Source organism: Arachis hypogaea, chromosome 17 (assembly GCF_003086295.3).
Source record: "Arachis hypogaea cultivar Tifrunner chromosome 17, arahy.Tifrunner.gnm2.J5K5, whole genome shotgun sequence".
NCBI classification, from domain to species: Eukaryota; Viridiplantae; Streptophyta; class Magnoliopsida; order Fabales; family Fabaceae; genus Arachis; species Arachis hypogaea.
This window is the reverse complement of record NC_092052.1, coordinates 14,600,421-14,616,241: the sequence shown is the minus strand read 5'-3', so window position 1 is coordinate 14,616,241 and position 15,821 is coordinate 14,600,421. Positions and strand designations below refer to the sequence as shown.

The window sequence follows — 15,821 nt, the reverse complement described above, 5'->3', positions numbered from 1 at the left end:
AAGTGGAAAATCGACTATAGAGCACATTGTTCGTTACTCAGTCGAAATAGGGAATTGGCCAATAATGAATATTTGAAAATGAGGTATTTTTTCTCTTCATTAACAAAGAATACTTTTACTTGGTTTTTAAATTTACAACCTAAATTCAATCCTTAGTTGGGTTCAATTAGAGAGAAGTTTTCATGATCAATTCTTCAGAGGAAAAATGAAAGTAACATTGTCAGATTTATTGACAGTGAAGAGAGAAAAAACCGAGTCAATCGATGACTATCTTATTCAGTTCAAAAATATGAGAAATAAATATTTCATACCTATTCCTGAACCTAAAATAGTCAAGATGGCTATCAATGGACTTGGTTTCAACATTCGAAAGAAATTGGTGAATCAACAGTTTCTTGACTTAGTCCAGTTGGCTGATAAAGTTCAGCAAATTAAAAAATTAAATAAAAAAAGAATAAGAATTGAACAAAAAAATCCTTTTTCAATAAAAAGGCTAATTATGTTGACCGCATGAGTGAGGAAGAGTCAAACAATGAAACTGCCTTTGCTGCATAATTAAAACATGAACCTCCTTATATGTATCGACCCTTAATCTGGCAAAGGATAAGACTCCTTTATCAGGAGGAAAGACTTATTCTTTTAACCTAACAAAAGCTAAGCAAATTTTTGATATGTTGTTATAAGATAAGCAACTTGTACTCCATGAAGTGAAAAAAAAGTCATAGATTTTTGAAATTAGAGATAAGAAGTTTTGTAAATTCCATCAAACTTCTGAATATTTTACTAACAATTGTGTTCATTTTAGGGATTTGATACAGAAGGCTATTGACGAAGGTCGATAAACCTGAAATGAAAGTAGATTCCGATTCCTTCCAAGTTACATCGAATTTTGCTGAAATAGAAGAAGTCGCGTTTACAGTCAATATGGCTTTTGTCGAAACTATAAAAAAAGATGAAAAATTCAAATTAGACATGTTTGAAGTTGAAAGGTCCATTTACCCAAAAGTGGGAAAAGATCTATTAGACTTCTTGTTGAGACAAAGGGAGGAAGAAGAAAATGTAGCTATATGTCCACGATGTAGTGCTTTGTTCGACAATTTAGCTGCCAAAATTTTTTAATCATACAAAAAGAGTAGAGAGCGTGTCCATCACAAAGAATTAAGAAAAGTTCGACCGAAGAAATGGACCAAAGGTCGAGAGTCTGCAACCGCTCTGTCAAACAACACATGCGCACGGTGGTGACAGTCAACCAGAAACTCTAAGGGGTGTTAAGTCAAATTAGAGTTCCTCCATCTTATGTATCGAACAACAAAATGGGTTCAAAACAATGCCCCAAATTACCCTAAAAATTATAGTTTTAATGTTACTAGGGGAGGTTTTGAAAATTGGACTGGAACCAAAAAAAGAGGAAACTCTAGACAAGGAACAGGAAGAAGGGGCAATGGTCGAGGAAGGTATCAACGCAATTTTTCAAAAAGAGCTCCCTTCATTCTAAGAGCTGTGGCCCAAACACAAAATACTTATGCCAATACACAGGGCCATATCCAGAATTGATCAGAGAAAGTAAGTCACCTTAGAAGCAGGAATAGAAAAGAGACAAGGTATCCTCGAGCAAAGACCCAGAGAATGAGGAGTTGAAAGAGATATCAACTATTAAGTCGATGAAGAACGGATTATTGACGGTTTAGAATTCAGAATAAATTCCCGTTGCAAGTATAGCTTCTAAACCAAGCAATCATCCTCTCTTACAAACATTTTGGTTGTCACAAGTAACAAACCCCTTTAAAATTGATAACCGAAGTATTCAAACCTCGGGTCGTCTTCTCAAGGAATTGCAGGGAGGTATGACTTATTATTGGCTATGAGTTTTGTAAATTGGGGGTTTTGAAAGTAAGGAACAAGTAATTTAAATGACAAGTAAAATAAATAAATAACTATAAAATAAACTCTTGGCAAGGTATGAAAATTCGGAAGTCCTATCCTCGTTATCCTTATGAGAATTGAGTTTAATCCCACTTAGTTAACCTTTACTAAAGCAAGGGAAAGTCAAGTGGACTAATTAGTTAGATCCCCAAGTCCTAGCCAACTCCTAAGGAAAGACTAGAGTTAGTAGAATTCAATTCAATTAGCAGACATAACAATCAATCACGATAAGTTTGATAACTCAAGAGCCTCCAGTTAATCAATTAAAGCTAAGAATATAAAAAAGCTAAATATGGATCATAAACTGAGATACCTCAAATTATATTAAATAGAATATTCAAATTTAACATGGAAAAATTCATAAATTAAATTGGAAAAGTAAATAAAAGGAACATTGAACCTGGAAACTCAGAAGAAATTGTAAGTTGAAATAATAAAGTTGAAATCCTAATTCCTTTAAGAGGAATCCTAATCTTAAAACCTAAGAGAGAGGAGAGAACCTCTCTCTCTAAAAACTACATCTAAAACTAAAAATTATGAATTATGAGCTGGTGATTATGAATGAATGGATTCTCCTACTTTATAGCCTCTAATCTGTGTTTTCTGGGCCAAAAACTGGGTCGAAAACAGCCCAGAAATCGCTGGAGAAGAAATCTGCTACGCTGATTTTCGTCACTGCGACGCGTCCGCGTGGAGCACGCATTCGCGTCGCCTAGTGTCAGGTCAACTATAGCATATTATATATCAAATCGAAGCCCCGGATGTTAGCTTTCCAACGCAACTAGAACCGCATCGTTTGGACCTCTGTAGCTCAAGTTATGACCGTTTTAGTGCGAGAGGGTCAGACTGACAGCTTTACAATTCCTTCAACTTCTTGCATTCCTTCCACTTTTGCATGCTTCCTTTCCATCCTCCAAGCTATTCCTGCCCTGTAATCTCTGAAATCACTTAACGCACATATCAAGGCATCGAATGGTAATAAGAGAGGGTTAAACATATCAAAATTAAGACCAAAGAAGCATGTTTTCAATCATAGCACAAAATCAGGAAGAAAAACGTAAAACATGCGATTAGTATGAATAAGTGGGTAAAGAGTTGATAAAAACCACTCAATTGAGCACAAGATAAACCATAAAATAGTGGTTTATCAACCGATCAATTCAACTCCAGAAGGAAAAGAAGAAGAGGCACTGATAGAAAATTTCGACGCTAATTTCGAGAATGATCTAGATGTGATGTTTGGTGAAACTGGTTTTGGGTATGTTGCCACTGTTTTTGTTCTCCCTTTCAAATTTCAGGGTAATCCTGAAGGGCCTTGGAATTGTCTAGAAGGAAATTGTGATGATATGATCCCACGTGACGAATGTCGATTTATCAAAAATGACATGATTAAGGAGGGGTTGTTTGAAAGGCCTGATGAGATTACCAAAGGTCATCTTCGATAACTACATATTAAAGCGAAATTTGAAAGATTGATGATTAATCACATTTTGGTCGATGGAGGAGCAGCAATTAATTTGTTACCTGAAAGTATGCTCTCATTATTCCAGAAAATCGTCAAGGATTTGATTAAGATAAATTTGGCTGTCATTGAATTCAATGGTAAGTTGACAACTGCCTTGGGAATGATCCCATTTTAGGTTAAAGTCGGAAGCGTCGAACGACCAACAGTGTTTATAGTGGTACCTACTACGAAAACTTTTAACATGCTTTTGGGAAGAGATTGAATCCACTATGAATGATTTTTTCTCGACGAGAGAGCGTTTTGACTGCTAATGGTTTCGACTATAGAAAAAGTGTTTCAACTACAGAAACAGAGATGGGTAAACCAAAGTCAAAAGAAAGATGGTACAAAGAGCATCGAAGTCAAAAGGTAGTTATTTCCTTTTCTTGAGCATCAAAGCTTGCTATTCAACTATCAAGACTGAGTGGAGAACATGGGTGCAAAATTTGAGGAGTAAGCTGAAGAAGAAACGTGGAACTTGAAGACCAAGGAAAAGGTGAGTGTCAAAACCTGGAGATTAGGATTCTTCATGGTCAATGCTAGGTTATGGCTGGAAAAAAACAAAAGGAGGAGGTGAGATAGTGGACAACATACTCCATGACAAGTCTATCTCCATGGCTTATAAATGGTTGAAACTCAAATATGTTAGGAGACTTTAATTGAAACACTAGATCATCACAAAAACTCATAAAATTTTCAGTCTCCGCAACACAACGGAAGAACATAGAGTGCAAGTGCATGTGAGTGTTAAAAGTCAATTTTTTAATTTGTTTCCTTTTACTTATTTGATTAATTGTCATTTTTTTTTTGAATTTTGTTATTGTTTTGTTTTAGTCAATATTTTACACTCGTGGTCTTCTTTATTTAACTTGTTATTTTTTTGTTATTTTTTTGTTGTTCTATCACTAGTAATTTTCACATAAAATTGCTTTGACACTATAATTAAGTAATTTCAGTCTACTCTTTTTTCAAAGAAATTGCATCTACTTTTCGAGATTTGAGATCTTGATACAAGTTCGATTTCGACACCTTATCGAGATTACAAAAATCGAATAAAGCAAGTAGATAGATAGATATCAAGTGAAAAAGAAAAAGTAGATATGTAAATATCAAGTAGTATAAAAAGAAAAGCAGATAGATAGATATCATTGCATATTTCGACTTTTACTCAGCTTTTGGGGCTGGTGCCATTGTTCTTTAAGAACTAGGGGTGAACACGGATCGAATCGGATATGGCCAAAATTTCGATCCGATCCGCACTAAAATCATCAGATCAGATCTAATATCCGCAGTTTTTAAACTTGGATTCGATCCACACATTTTGCGAATCGGATATCGGATATATCCGCAAAACACAAAATATTTTTAAAACTTATTTTTATTAAAAAAATATCAATAAAATTTATTTTTTCTATTTTTTTAAATATGTTTACTCTTAAAATAATATTAAACATACTTTTCTTAAATAATAAATTAAAATAATACAACATATATGATAATTATTAGTTAAAATAAAATATAAAAAAATATTTACTTATTTATTTTTTTTAATTTTACAGATACGCAAGATACCTACATAAAATCTGTAATTTAATTCTATTAGTGTACGAATAGAATAGAATCTAATCCAATAAATCAAATCTATATCTACAATATTTAAATTAGATTCGAATAAATGTAAATATACAAATCGAATCAAATTCATGAATACCGTTATTAAGAACGGAAACGATCCTACTCATGCTTCACCTATAATTGATACTGATAAATTTTGATTGATATGCTTAGCGCCTTACATCACCATCCGACTATTATTATATATTTATATATGTTGAAGGTTTCATAAACATTAAAAAACAAAGACTTACGTCAACGTCTGTAAAATTTCTCTTGATTTTTTTCCTTTTTTTTTCAATTTAAAAAAGATAATGTCAATCTTCTTTCAAATTTAGATAATATATACTAATAAACTTCCACATAACAAAAAACACTCATAAATCTAATACTAAAATTTTTTTTAAAGGGATATTTATAGAAAAAATAAAGATAAGTGAAACAAATAAAAATGAGTAGTTGAGATAAATGTATTTTTGTTAAAAAAAAATTATATATTATAAGTTTGAGATTGCAGTCGTTTCCAGTTATTCACCACCAAACATTATTGCAGCTTTCAATTGTGAGTGTTACTTTCAAATATGCTCGAATTTACTATGTGATCCGGCCGTTACAAATCCAACATCATAAATCGGCATTATCATTCATTACTCGGCATTATTCATATTATTACTTAGAAACATGACGTTATAGTTCGGTATTACAGTCATTAATCGGCAATCAACATCATTAATCGGCCATTTACGTTACAACTCAGCTTAACGGACTGTTTCCAATTGTGAAACGTTCAACCTGACATTCCACCCTCATCATTGCTCTTTAATCCAGGCAATAAAGTAGAAGCGTAACTGACTTACACATTTCCACCCATAAAAGGTATGATCTTCCATCCCAAAAAGGACACATTGAATTCTCAATACTGACTTAAGTTTCGGAGTGCCTTTGCAAGTACACTCCCTCTGTTTCATGCTCAAAGCTCTACGCGATTGGACACCCTCTTGGAGTAAAGCTCGGATTATCACAAAGCTCAAAGGTTGGCACCGAAGATAACAACTCGGCGTCGATTCCCAGAGACCGAGTTCTCCCTCCAGGTATCCATACAAGAACAATTGGCGCCCACCGTAGGGTCGAGAATATAATCCCTTCCATATATCATCGGCCTCAAGGTTCTTGCCTGAGTCATGGCTTAACAATTTCCACCCACACCATCCGAACTCCTTCAGATGGTGACCGAGTTACAACAAGCCAACTAGCGCATAACTGAGGAGAACCAAAGAATGGCACAGCAAATTGCCAACTTGAATAACACCCGAATCGAAAACAACAATGATCGGCAAGAATAAACAGAAGATGCCGAGCAGCAGTCACGGCCAACACACGTCTCAGACACTGCTCGGCATGAAGAGGAGCAACCCGAGCATAATGAAGAAGCTCAGTAAGACAACGAGAATGACGATCAGGAAAGCTCCCCTGGACCATTCACGGCCGAGGTGATGAACTTCGTGCTACCCCGGAGGTTTACTCTGCCGACCACCCTAACTCCCTATGATGGGTTAGGTGATCCGAAGAAATACATCAAGAAGTTCACCTCCATAATGATAGTAAACGGTGCATCTGATAAAGTTTTGTGTCATTGTTTTCCATCTTATTTAGACAGCCCTACACTTGATTGGTTTTGTTCTTTGCCTACAGGTTCTATTTCTCGATTTTGAGACATATCAAAGCCCTTTGAGGAGTATTTTGCTGGATCGGCCATCTACCTACATGACTCCGATTACCTGAACACAATCAAGCAAGGCCAGTACGAAAGCCTCAAGGACTACATGACGCGCTTCACAAAGATAGCCATAAGTATACCCGACCTCCATCCCGAGGTGGAACTACATGCCATAAAAAGCGGATTACGACCAGAAAAATTCTAGGAAACTATTGCTGTGGCCAAACCTAAGACTATGGCCGAGTTCCACGAAAAGACAAAAGGACAGATCGACATCGAGGAACTCCGGCAAGTTTGGAAAATAGAAAAGCCTCATTACAGAGACGACGACAGACCTCGAGACAAAAAAAAAGAACTTCAAACCGACTCCGCGATATGAGTCCTACACTCAATTCAACACTAAGCGCGACGATATCATCAAGGAAATCTTGAATTCAAAATTAATCAAGCCACCAAGAAGAGTCGGCAGTTACCCAGATTCAAAAGGCGCGGACCGATCAAAATACTGCTCTTTCCACCAGAAGCACGGACACACTACCGACGACTGTGTTATCGCCAAAGACCTACTGGAACGACTAGCTCAGCAAGGTCACCTGGACAAATACATCGGCAGCCACATACATCGGCGAGCACCCACCTCTGGAGACCAAAGCTCGGCCACACAACATGGCCGAGATAAAGACTGACCGAACAACAACCATCCCGAACAACCAACACGTATAATTAACTGTATTTTCGGAGGTTTTGCAGGTGGAGGAGCCACAAGCTCGGCAAGAAAGAGATCTTACCGAGCTATGCTTTCCATCAATGCCGATCAAATTCAACAGCAGACACTACCACACTTCCCGCAGATAACATTCCAGGCAGCCGATCATAATAACAGTACAGCAAATCTCGATGACCCGGTCGTAATCTCCCTGCAACTCGGAGATCTCCTAGTAAAAAAGGTGTTGCTGGACCCTGGGAGCAGTGCCAATGTCCTATTTTACTCCACATTCCAGAAGATGAAATTGAGCAGCAATATCCTCCAACCTTCTACTGGAGATTTGGTAGGTTTTTCAGGTGAGCGAGTCCCGGTTATGGGCTTTGTGTGGTTACAAACCACACTCGGTGAGTTTCCTTCGTCAAAAACATCAGATATTCAATACCTAGTTGTTGATTGCTTCAGTCCTTACAATTTAATACTTGGCCGACCTTTCTTAAATAGGTTCGGCGCTATAGTATCTACAATTCATCTTTGTGTTAAGTTTTCTTTGCAGGATAACACAATTGCAACCATTCACAGTGATGCCCGAGAAGCCAGGCAGTGCTACAACAATAGTCTCAAAAGACCTAATAGAAACACAAAAGCCCATGTTCACAACATCAGCAACATGAACGACCTGCCAATCCTAGCCGACCTTGATCCCAGAGCGGGAACACTTGAAAGACCAACCCCAATAGAAGACCTGCATAAAATCTATCTCACAGAAGGCACAGACAAATTCACATACGTCGGCTCAACATTATCCTCAGAAGAAAAATCATCATTCCGAGCATTCTTACAGCAAAATGCCGACCTGTTTGCTTGGACCCCAGCTGATATGCCAGGCATCAATCCATCTATCATATCACACAAGTTAGCGTTAGATCCATCTGTCCGACCTGTAGCACAGAAAAAGAGAAATCTTGGCCACGACTGAAAACAAGCTTCCTTAGAAGAAACCAAGAAGCTCACCAATGCGGGCTTCATCCGAGAAATCAGATTCACAACATGGCTGGTGAACGTTGTCATGGTTAAAAAATATAATGGTAAATGGCGCATGTGTGTTGATTTCACCGATCTCAACAAAGCATGCCCCCAAAGATTCCTACCCTTTGCCCTCTATTGATTGCTTAGTTGATAATGCCTCTGGTTTTGAAAAACTTAGCTTTATGGATGCATATTCTGGTTATAACCAGATCCAAATGCATCAATCCGATCAAAATAAGACAGCCTTTATTACTGAATATGAAAACTATTGTTATAAAGTCGTGCCATTTGGCCTTAAGAATGCCGATGCGACATATCAACGTCTAATGGACAAAGTCTTCGCCAAACAAATCGGCAGGAGCATTGAGGTCTACGTCGATGATATGGTCGCCAAGACCAAGATCGGCAATAATCACCTTGATGACCTCACCAAAATCTTCGGACAGCTAAGAAAATACAACATGCGGTTAAATCCTGAAACGTGCGCATTTGGGGTTCAGAGCGGTAAATTCCTCGGCTTCATGCTCACTAGCCGAGGTATTGAGGAAAATCCAGAAAAATGCCGAGCTATTTTAGACATGACAAGCCCACACACCATCAAGGAAGTCCAGTGGTTAACAGGGAGACTTGCTGCACTTTCTAGATTCTTACCTTGCCTAGCTTCTAAATCTTTATGTTTTTTCCAAACTTTAAAAAAGAAAAAAGCTTTCCAATGGATTGATGAATGTGAACAAGCATTTACAACTATCAAAGAAACTCTTTCAAAACCACCAATTTTACAAACCCCCTACAAGGGGAGCCATTATTCTTATATTTATCTGTCACTAACTGGGCTATAAGCTCCGCTCTTGTTGCAGAAAGGGAAAAGAAACAGTTCCCGATCTATTTTACCAGCAAAACATTACAGAATGCCGAGCTTCGATATCCGAGCATTGAGAAACTTGCCCTAGCCCTTGTCTTCTCAGCCAGAAGACTCCGACCATATTTTCAGAGCCATGAAATCCATGTTCGGACAGATCATCCTTTGCGGCAAGTCCTTCAAAAACCTGAGCTGGCTGGCCGACTAGTCAAATGATCGGTGGAGCTGTCAGAATTCGACATCAAGTACGAAGGCCGAGCATCCATCAAATCCCAGTTTTTGGCCGACTTTATCGCCGAATTCTCGGTACCAAGTACAGCTGAAGACTACATTGAATGGTCTTTATACGTTGATGGATCCTCGAACCCACAAGGGTGTGGAGCAGGTATCATTCTTGATGATAGCCACGGCAACATCATCGAACATTCCCTCAATTTTTCCTTTAAAGCAAGCAACAATCAAAGTGAGTATGAAGCGCTAATTGCTGGCCTTAGACTCGCTGTCGACCTAAACATCACCGAGCTTAAGGTATATTGCGACTCCTTACTTATCGTTCAGCAGCACATACCAAGGGAGAGTAATGGCCGAGCTGACATTCTGTCTAAACTCGCCAGCACTCAACCAAATGGATCATCACTTTATCAGTCAACACTGCCCAAGCCAAGCATCGAACTAACACAAATCTTAAGTGTAACACAGGAAGCAGATTAGAGATCTCCATACATACAATATCTCCAGACAGGGATCTTGCCAGGCGACATCGAAAATGCTCGACACTTTCGCCGACAAGCCTCCTTTTTTACAATTTATAATAATTGCCTATATAGACGAGGATTCTCTCGTCCATTACTTAAATGTCTTTGCAGAACAGAAGCTGACCTTGCACTTGCTGAGGCGCATGAAGGGATTTGTGGTACACACCTCCGAGCCCGAAGTCTATCTTCAAAAATCTTCAGAGCTGGATTATATTGGCCGACAATACGCCAGGATTGTCAAGCAAAAGTTAAAAGCTGTAACAACTGCCAGAAACATAGTCCGATCACACATTTCCTGGCCGAACTCCTACACTGTTCGGAGATAAGTTGGCCGTTCAACCAATGGGGCATAGATATCCTCGGCCCTTTCCCCACAGCAGCAGGTCAGGTAAAATTCCTGGTTGTAGCAATTGACTACTTTTCCAAATGGATAGAGGCACAACCCCTAGCCAAAATCACATCACAACAAATGATTTCTTTTGTCTGGAAATATATTATTTGTCGATTCGGCATTCCTCGGCACATTATCACAGATAATGGTCGCCAGTTTGCCGATAAAAAATTTACATCCTTTTTGCAGGAACTAAAAATCAAACAACATTTCTCCTCAGTCGAACACCCACAAACAAACGGCTTAGCAGAAGCCGCAAATAAAGTAATACTACATGCTCTAAGAAAGAAACTGGATGATGCAAAAGGCCTCTGGGCCGAGCTTATCCTAGAGATCATATGGGGATACAACACAACAATTCATTCAACCACAAATGAGACACCCTTCCGTTTAGTCTACGGCTCAGACGTAATGATACTAGTGGAGATCTTCCAATCCTCACTACGAACTGCATTAGCCGACCAAACTACACAAGACACAGCTCGGCAATCCAAACTTGACCTCATTGAAGAACTCAGATCATCCACAGCAGTCAAACACTTAGCCATGCAACAACACATAGCCCGAATATATAACCAAAGACTTCATCCAAGGTCCTTCCATGTAAATGACCTTGTGCTCAGGAAAACAGAACAAGCTAGGAAACCATCAGCACATGGCAAACTAGCAGCTAATTGGGAGGGCCCTTACCGAGTAACAGAAGTAATCGGCAATGGAGCCTACCGACTACAAACCTTACAGGGTAAAGATCTCCCTAACACTTGGAATGTATCTTCCTTAAAGTTATATTACAGTTAATACCAGGGACAGGCCAGTACTCTTTTTCCTACTACCAAGATTTTTCCCACAAGGGTTTTGCTTGGAGAGGTTTTAACGAGGCTAGCCTACCTGGGCCTTCAAATTCAAAAGTTTTACATTAATAAAATTCCTTATCCAGTCAATATTATGTGCATTTTATACTCTTCATTTGTCAAAATTCAAACAACCGATCTTAATCGGAATCCGATCATTCAGATACAATCAATCAATCCGAAAGCCGACCTAATAACGGAAATTCAATCAGACAAATATCCGATTTAACTTGGACTCCGATCATTCAATCAGACAAATATCCGATTTAACTCGGAATCTAATCAGACAAATATCCGATTTAACTCGGAATTCGATCATTCAATCAGACAAATATCCGATCTAACTCGGATTCCGATCATACAATCAGACAAACATCCGACCTAACTCGGAATCCTATCATTCAACATATCCGATCTAAATCGAAAACCGATCAAACATACAAAAATCCGATCTAAATCGGAATCCGATCATTCAATCAAACAAATCATCAATCTTAAGCTGATCAATCACACAAACATCCGATCCAAAAATCGGAAGCCGATCATTCAGAACCCCACCATAATCTGAACCCGACTATTCGGAAAACATTATTCAAAACAAATAGCCGATCTAATTCAAAATCATTACCGATCACTGATACAGTTATTATCACGCCTATAAACCGGCATCAAAACTCGGGCCACTCAGCCTACCTATAACATTTCTCAATCAAATTAATGACATTTCACCATTGCAACAAATTTTACCTAAAAAATTTGGCTCCAACCCAAACTCACATTCCAGATAAAAACCAACTTATCATACAGCAATAATATTATATTATAACATGCAAACAGAAACAACCAAGTTTGTCCTCTCCCAAAAAACAGTAGTAAAATATCAGTTACAATAACAAAAGCCAACTAAACTGTCTACACATAAACAGTCATAAGCCTATCACAAGAGCAAAATAGTTTACGAAACAAAATTAAACTACCAACAAAAAACAAGTTAAAACCCTATTGAATATTCTCATCCCCCTCCTCAGCAGTACCATCTTCTTCGACCATTACACCATCCTGAATTACCTTCCCTGGATCCATCGCTGAAAAGTCCACCTCGGGAGCTAAGAATCTTGCCTAGACAGACGCCCTCTCAAATCCTTCAAGGAAGGAATCAAGAATTTCTCCTTGCTTGTTCTTCTCCAACTCCTTCAATTGAGTGGTAACCTCAATCATACGGGCACTCAGAGCAGATAAGTCAGCTTCCTTCTTTTTTAAATCTTCAACATCCTTGGCATAGCTATCCTTCACATCTTTCAAATATTTTTCAACCTCAGCTAACTTCACCTCTAGTTCCGAGATCTTAGCAGTCTTTAAAGCCAACTCCTCCCTAAAGCTTGGATCCTCCTTCTTCTCAACAAACTTCCGATGTATTTTTTCACGGCTACGCCCCAAACTCGCCAGCCGCAATCCCACCACCTGAAATTCACAAATTAGTATCCCACAAAAACAGAAAAATTTCAAAACCTTCACTCTAAAATCAAAATTACCTGCATGTACTGATCAATAGCCACATCACCAACCTCGTCGGCCAGAGTTATATCTGCCGACGATTGACAACACTCATCGGCAATAACCATGTATGGGTAATCCCTCCCCCATAAGGACGAGGAATCAGTCTGTTCAGCAACCCCATGCAACCTCTTTTGATTATCAAAAAACTTACGAACTTCTTCAATCGGCACTTCATCTTTCTCATCATCAGAAACGTCGGACAAGTCGACCACGTCACCTTTCCTCTTCTTAGCAATAACCTTCTTCCTTCTCGGCTTTGGCTGATCAACCTCGCCAGTACCGATCTTTTCTGCCTTCGACGTAGACCCTTCCTTATCAAAACCCTTGCTCTTCACCCGAGCTCTCAGACTCGCAGCAGAAACACCTGGATACTTACCCCCTGGAAAACAAAACAAACACACATTTCAAAAAACCTCAAACATGATACAAAAAACAACTTTCCAATCCTTACCCAAGTAAGCAATAACAGTATCTTTATTCTCCTCCCACTGCAACAGGTCATAAACTGAAATCAATTCCTTCCGATCAACAACTTCAGTCAAATACTCAATTATGTACTCATCCCTTGGAGTTATAACTTCAAGCCCCAGAATATTCTGCGGCTCCGAACACCACTAAAGAGGGAACTTTTTCCCTAGATTTTCGTCCAAATAAAAGGAAAAATCGGCCTCAGAATTGCTCACCTTAATATACATTTCCTTGAAATTCTTAAAAGAAGACTTGTATAACTTAAATATGCCAAACCTCAGCGAGCTATTCAGATTTACCCATCCGCCTTTTCACATGCCTTTCGCCTGAAATAAGGAGAAAAACAGCTCCACTGATGGGATCTCTTCCAGAAATTCCATAAGAATCTCAAACGCACGTAGGAACGCCCATCCATTGGGATGCAATTGGGAAGGAGCGCAGTTCAACTGCTTTAACACTTGACACTCAAAATCACTAAACGGAACCCTCACCCTCAGCTCCTCCAACACACAGCTATACATAAAGAAATATTCAAAACCTTCACCTTTCTGGTAAACCCTATCATCCTCTGAACATGGCAATAACTCCAAACGAACTCCAGACCCAGCCCTCACTACTCTAGCCTTGTCTATGCCACTCACAGCATCAACATCCAGAAATAACGAAACACGACCCTTCACGTCCTCGTTTACCCAGTCATCAGACCAATCTATCTCCCTTTCAGTCTCCCTCTCATACCCCATTCGAACTCAGAAATGAAGAAGATGAGGAACAGACAACGAGCCAAGAATTGAATTTTAAGAAGACAAAAGAAAGAAACTTCACATACCTCTTTTACTCATTTTTCCTCTGTTTCGAAACCTTCAAACCCAATTTTACTTTCAAACCGCAAAACTGACCCACAAAGCCCCAACTCTTGGTTTTTCAAATACACCTAACTAAGAGTTACATAATCCTTTCAACTCCACTACACCCACTACTAATCACATCAAACCGCCCCTTCAGACATTGAAAATGACAAAACACTTATTGCCATCATTACTTTATTCTCTCTCCTCATTAAAAACAGTCACTTCTACCATCATTTAATCTTTTCCAAAAAATATTTTAATTAAGCATCTTGAACTGGGGGCTCCTAGCCTAACTCACCTGCCGACGTTATACACCTATTCAAAATGGCTGATTTATGCTTCATTAAAAGCTCAACCTCCTTCATTAAAACTCTTTCCCAGGCCAAGCTTAGAGGATGTGATCCGGCCGTTACAAATCCAACATCATAAATCAGCATTATCATTCATAACTCGGCATTATTCACATTATTACTTAGAAACCTGATGTTATAGTTCGGTATTATAGTCATTAATCGGCAATCAACATCATTAATCGGCCATTTACGTTACAACTCAGCTCAACGGACTGTTTCCAATTGTGAAATATTCAACCTGACATTCCACCATCATCATTGCTCTTTAATCCAGGCAATAAAGTAGAAGCGTAACCGACTTACACATTTCCACCCATAAAAGGTATGATCTTCCATCCCAAAAAGAACACATTGAATTCTCAATACTGACTTAAGTTTCGGAGTGCCTTTGCAGGTACACTCCCCCCCTCCCCGCGGTTTCTTGCTCAAAGCTCTACGCGATTGGACATCCTCTTGGAGTAAAGTTCGAATTATCACAAAACTCAAAGGTCGACACCGAAGATAACAATTCGACGTCGATTTTCAGAGACCGAATTTTTCCTCCAAATATCCATACAAGAACACTATGAATTTAGTAATTTACTATGAACGAGCTATAATAATCCTATTGCAGCTCTTTGGCACATATTCTAGAGTACTCATACTGTAAACTAAAGTTAGGGGCATTCGCGAATAGTAAATATTGGACAATGCTGTTTTGTACCAACCAATTCCTTCCACCGTGATACAAAAACTATGTTTCTCAAATTATAATTGAACCATATTATTCGTACTACATGTTCTCAAACACTTTTTCTTTTCTTTTTTTTTTCTTCTCAATCCTTATTCTTCTGATAGTCCTTTTCTTATTATAGGTATTATTTTGAAATATTTCTATAAGTCTAATACTAAAAATTAGATTTAGAAATATACAAAACTTTGAAAAATTAGTCTGATAATTAAATATTTTCTTAAATTCTAAAAAATATATTATAAAAAAGACACTAACTCTTCATAACTCATTTTAATGTTTAATAATTCAATTTTATAAAGATAATTATTACATTATAATTTAATCATCATTCTACTATTAAAGAAAAATATTATAATATTAATTATATATAGACCTAAGAGTATCTTATAAAAAGATATCTGAATAAGACATCAAACATCTTATGATGAGAATAACTCATAAAAAGAGCAACCTACATAAAAAAAAGCTTGTAACATCACAACCTAAAGCTTGTAACACAAAGCAAGCTTGTAA

The 15,821-nt window shown here is 38.1% G+C and overlaps 2 protein-coding genes across 2 annotated transcripts; one reads left to right on the top strand and one right to left on the bottom strand.

Moving 5' to 3' along the window:
• Positions 1 to 8,672: 8,672 nt before the first annotated feature.
• On the top strand, positions 8,673 to 11,293 carry LOC112762874 (uncharacterized). The gene is made up of 3 exons (XM_025808694.1): positions 8,673 to 9,027; positions 9,582 to 9,877; positions 10,685 to 11,293. The coding sequence occupies exons 1-3, from the start codon at positions 8,673 to 8,675 to the stop codon at positions 11,291 to 11,293; spliced, it is 1,260 nt and encodes a 419-aa protein (XP_025664479.1).
• Positions 11,294 to 12,087: 794 nt separating this feature from the next.
• Positions 12,088 to 14,101, bottom strand: LOC112762873 (uncharacterized). The gene is made up of 2 exons (XM_029294391.2): positions 12,879 to 14,101; positions 12,088 to 12,807 (listed from the first exon to the last, which is right to left on the bottom strand). The coding sequence occupies exons 1-2, from the start codon at positions 12,966 to 12,968 to the stop codon at positions 12,466 to 12,468; spliced, it is 432 nt and encodes a 143-aa protein (XP_029150224.1). The 5' UTR covers positions 12,969 to 14,101; the 3' UTR covers positions 12,088 to 12,465.
• Between the last annotated feature and the right edge of the window lie 1,720 nt (positions 14,102 to 15,821).

What these genes read in the sequence shown, in the direction of transcription:
- LOC112762873 (XM_029294391.2), bottom strand. Translation starts at nt 12,968, where the DNA reads ATGGTTATTGCCGATGAGTGTTGTCAATCGTCGGCAGATATAACTCTG. An exon ending in CTATTGATCAGTACATGCAG is followed by an intron (nt 12,808 to 12,878) that starts GTAATTTTGATT and finishes TGTGAATTTCAG; the next exon opens with GTGGTGGGATTGCGGCTGGC.
- LOC112762874 (XM_025808694.1), top strand. Translation starts at nt 8,673, where the DNA reads ATGGATGCATATTCTGGTTATAACCAGATCCAAATGCATCAATCCGAT. An exon ending in CTTCATGCTCACTAGCCGAG is followed by an intron (nt 9,028 to 9,581) that starts GTATTGAGGAAA and finishes TGGAGCTGTCAG; the next exon opens with AATTCGACATCAAGTACGAA. An exon ending in TAAACATCACCGAGCTTAAG is followed by an intron (nt 9,878 to 10,684) that starts GTATATTGCGAC and finishes TCCTTTTTGCAG; the next exon opens with GAACTAAAAATCAAACAACA.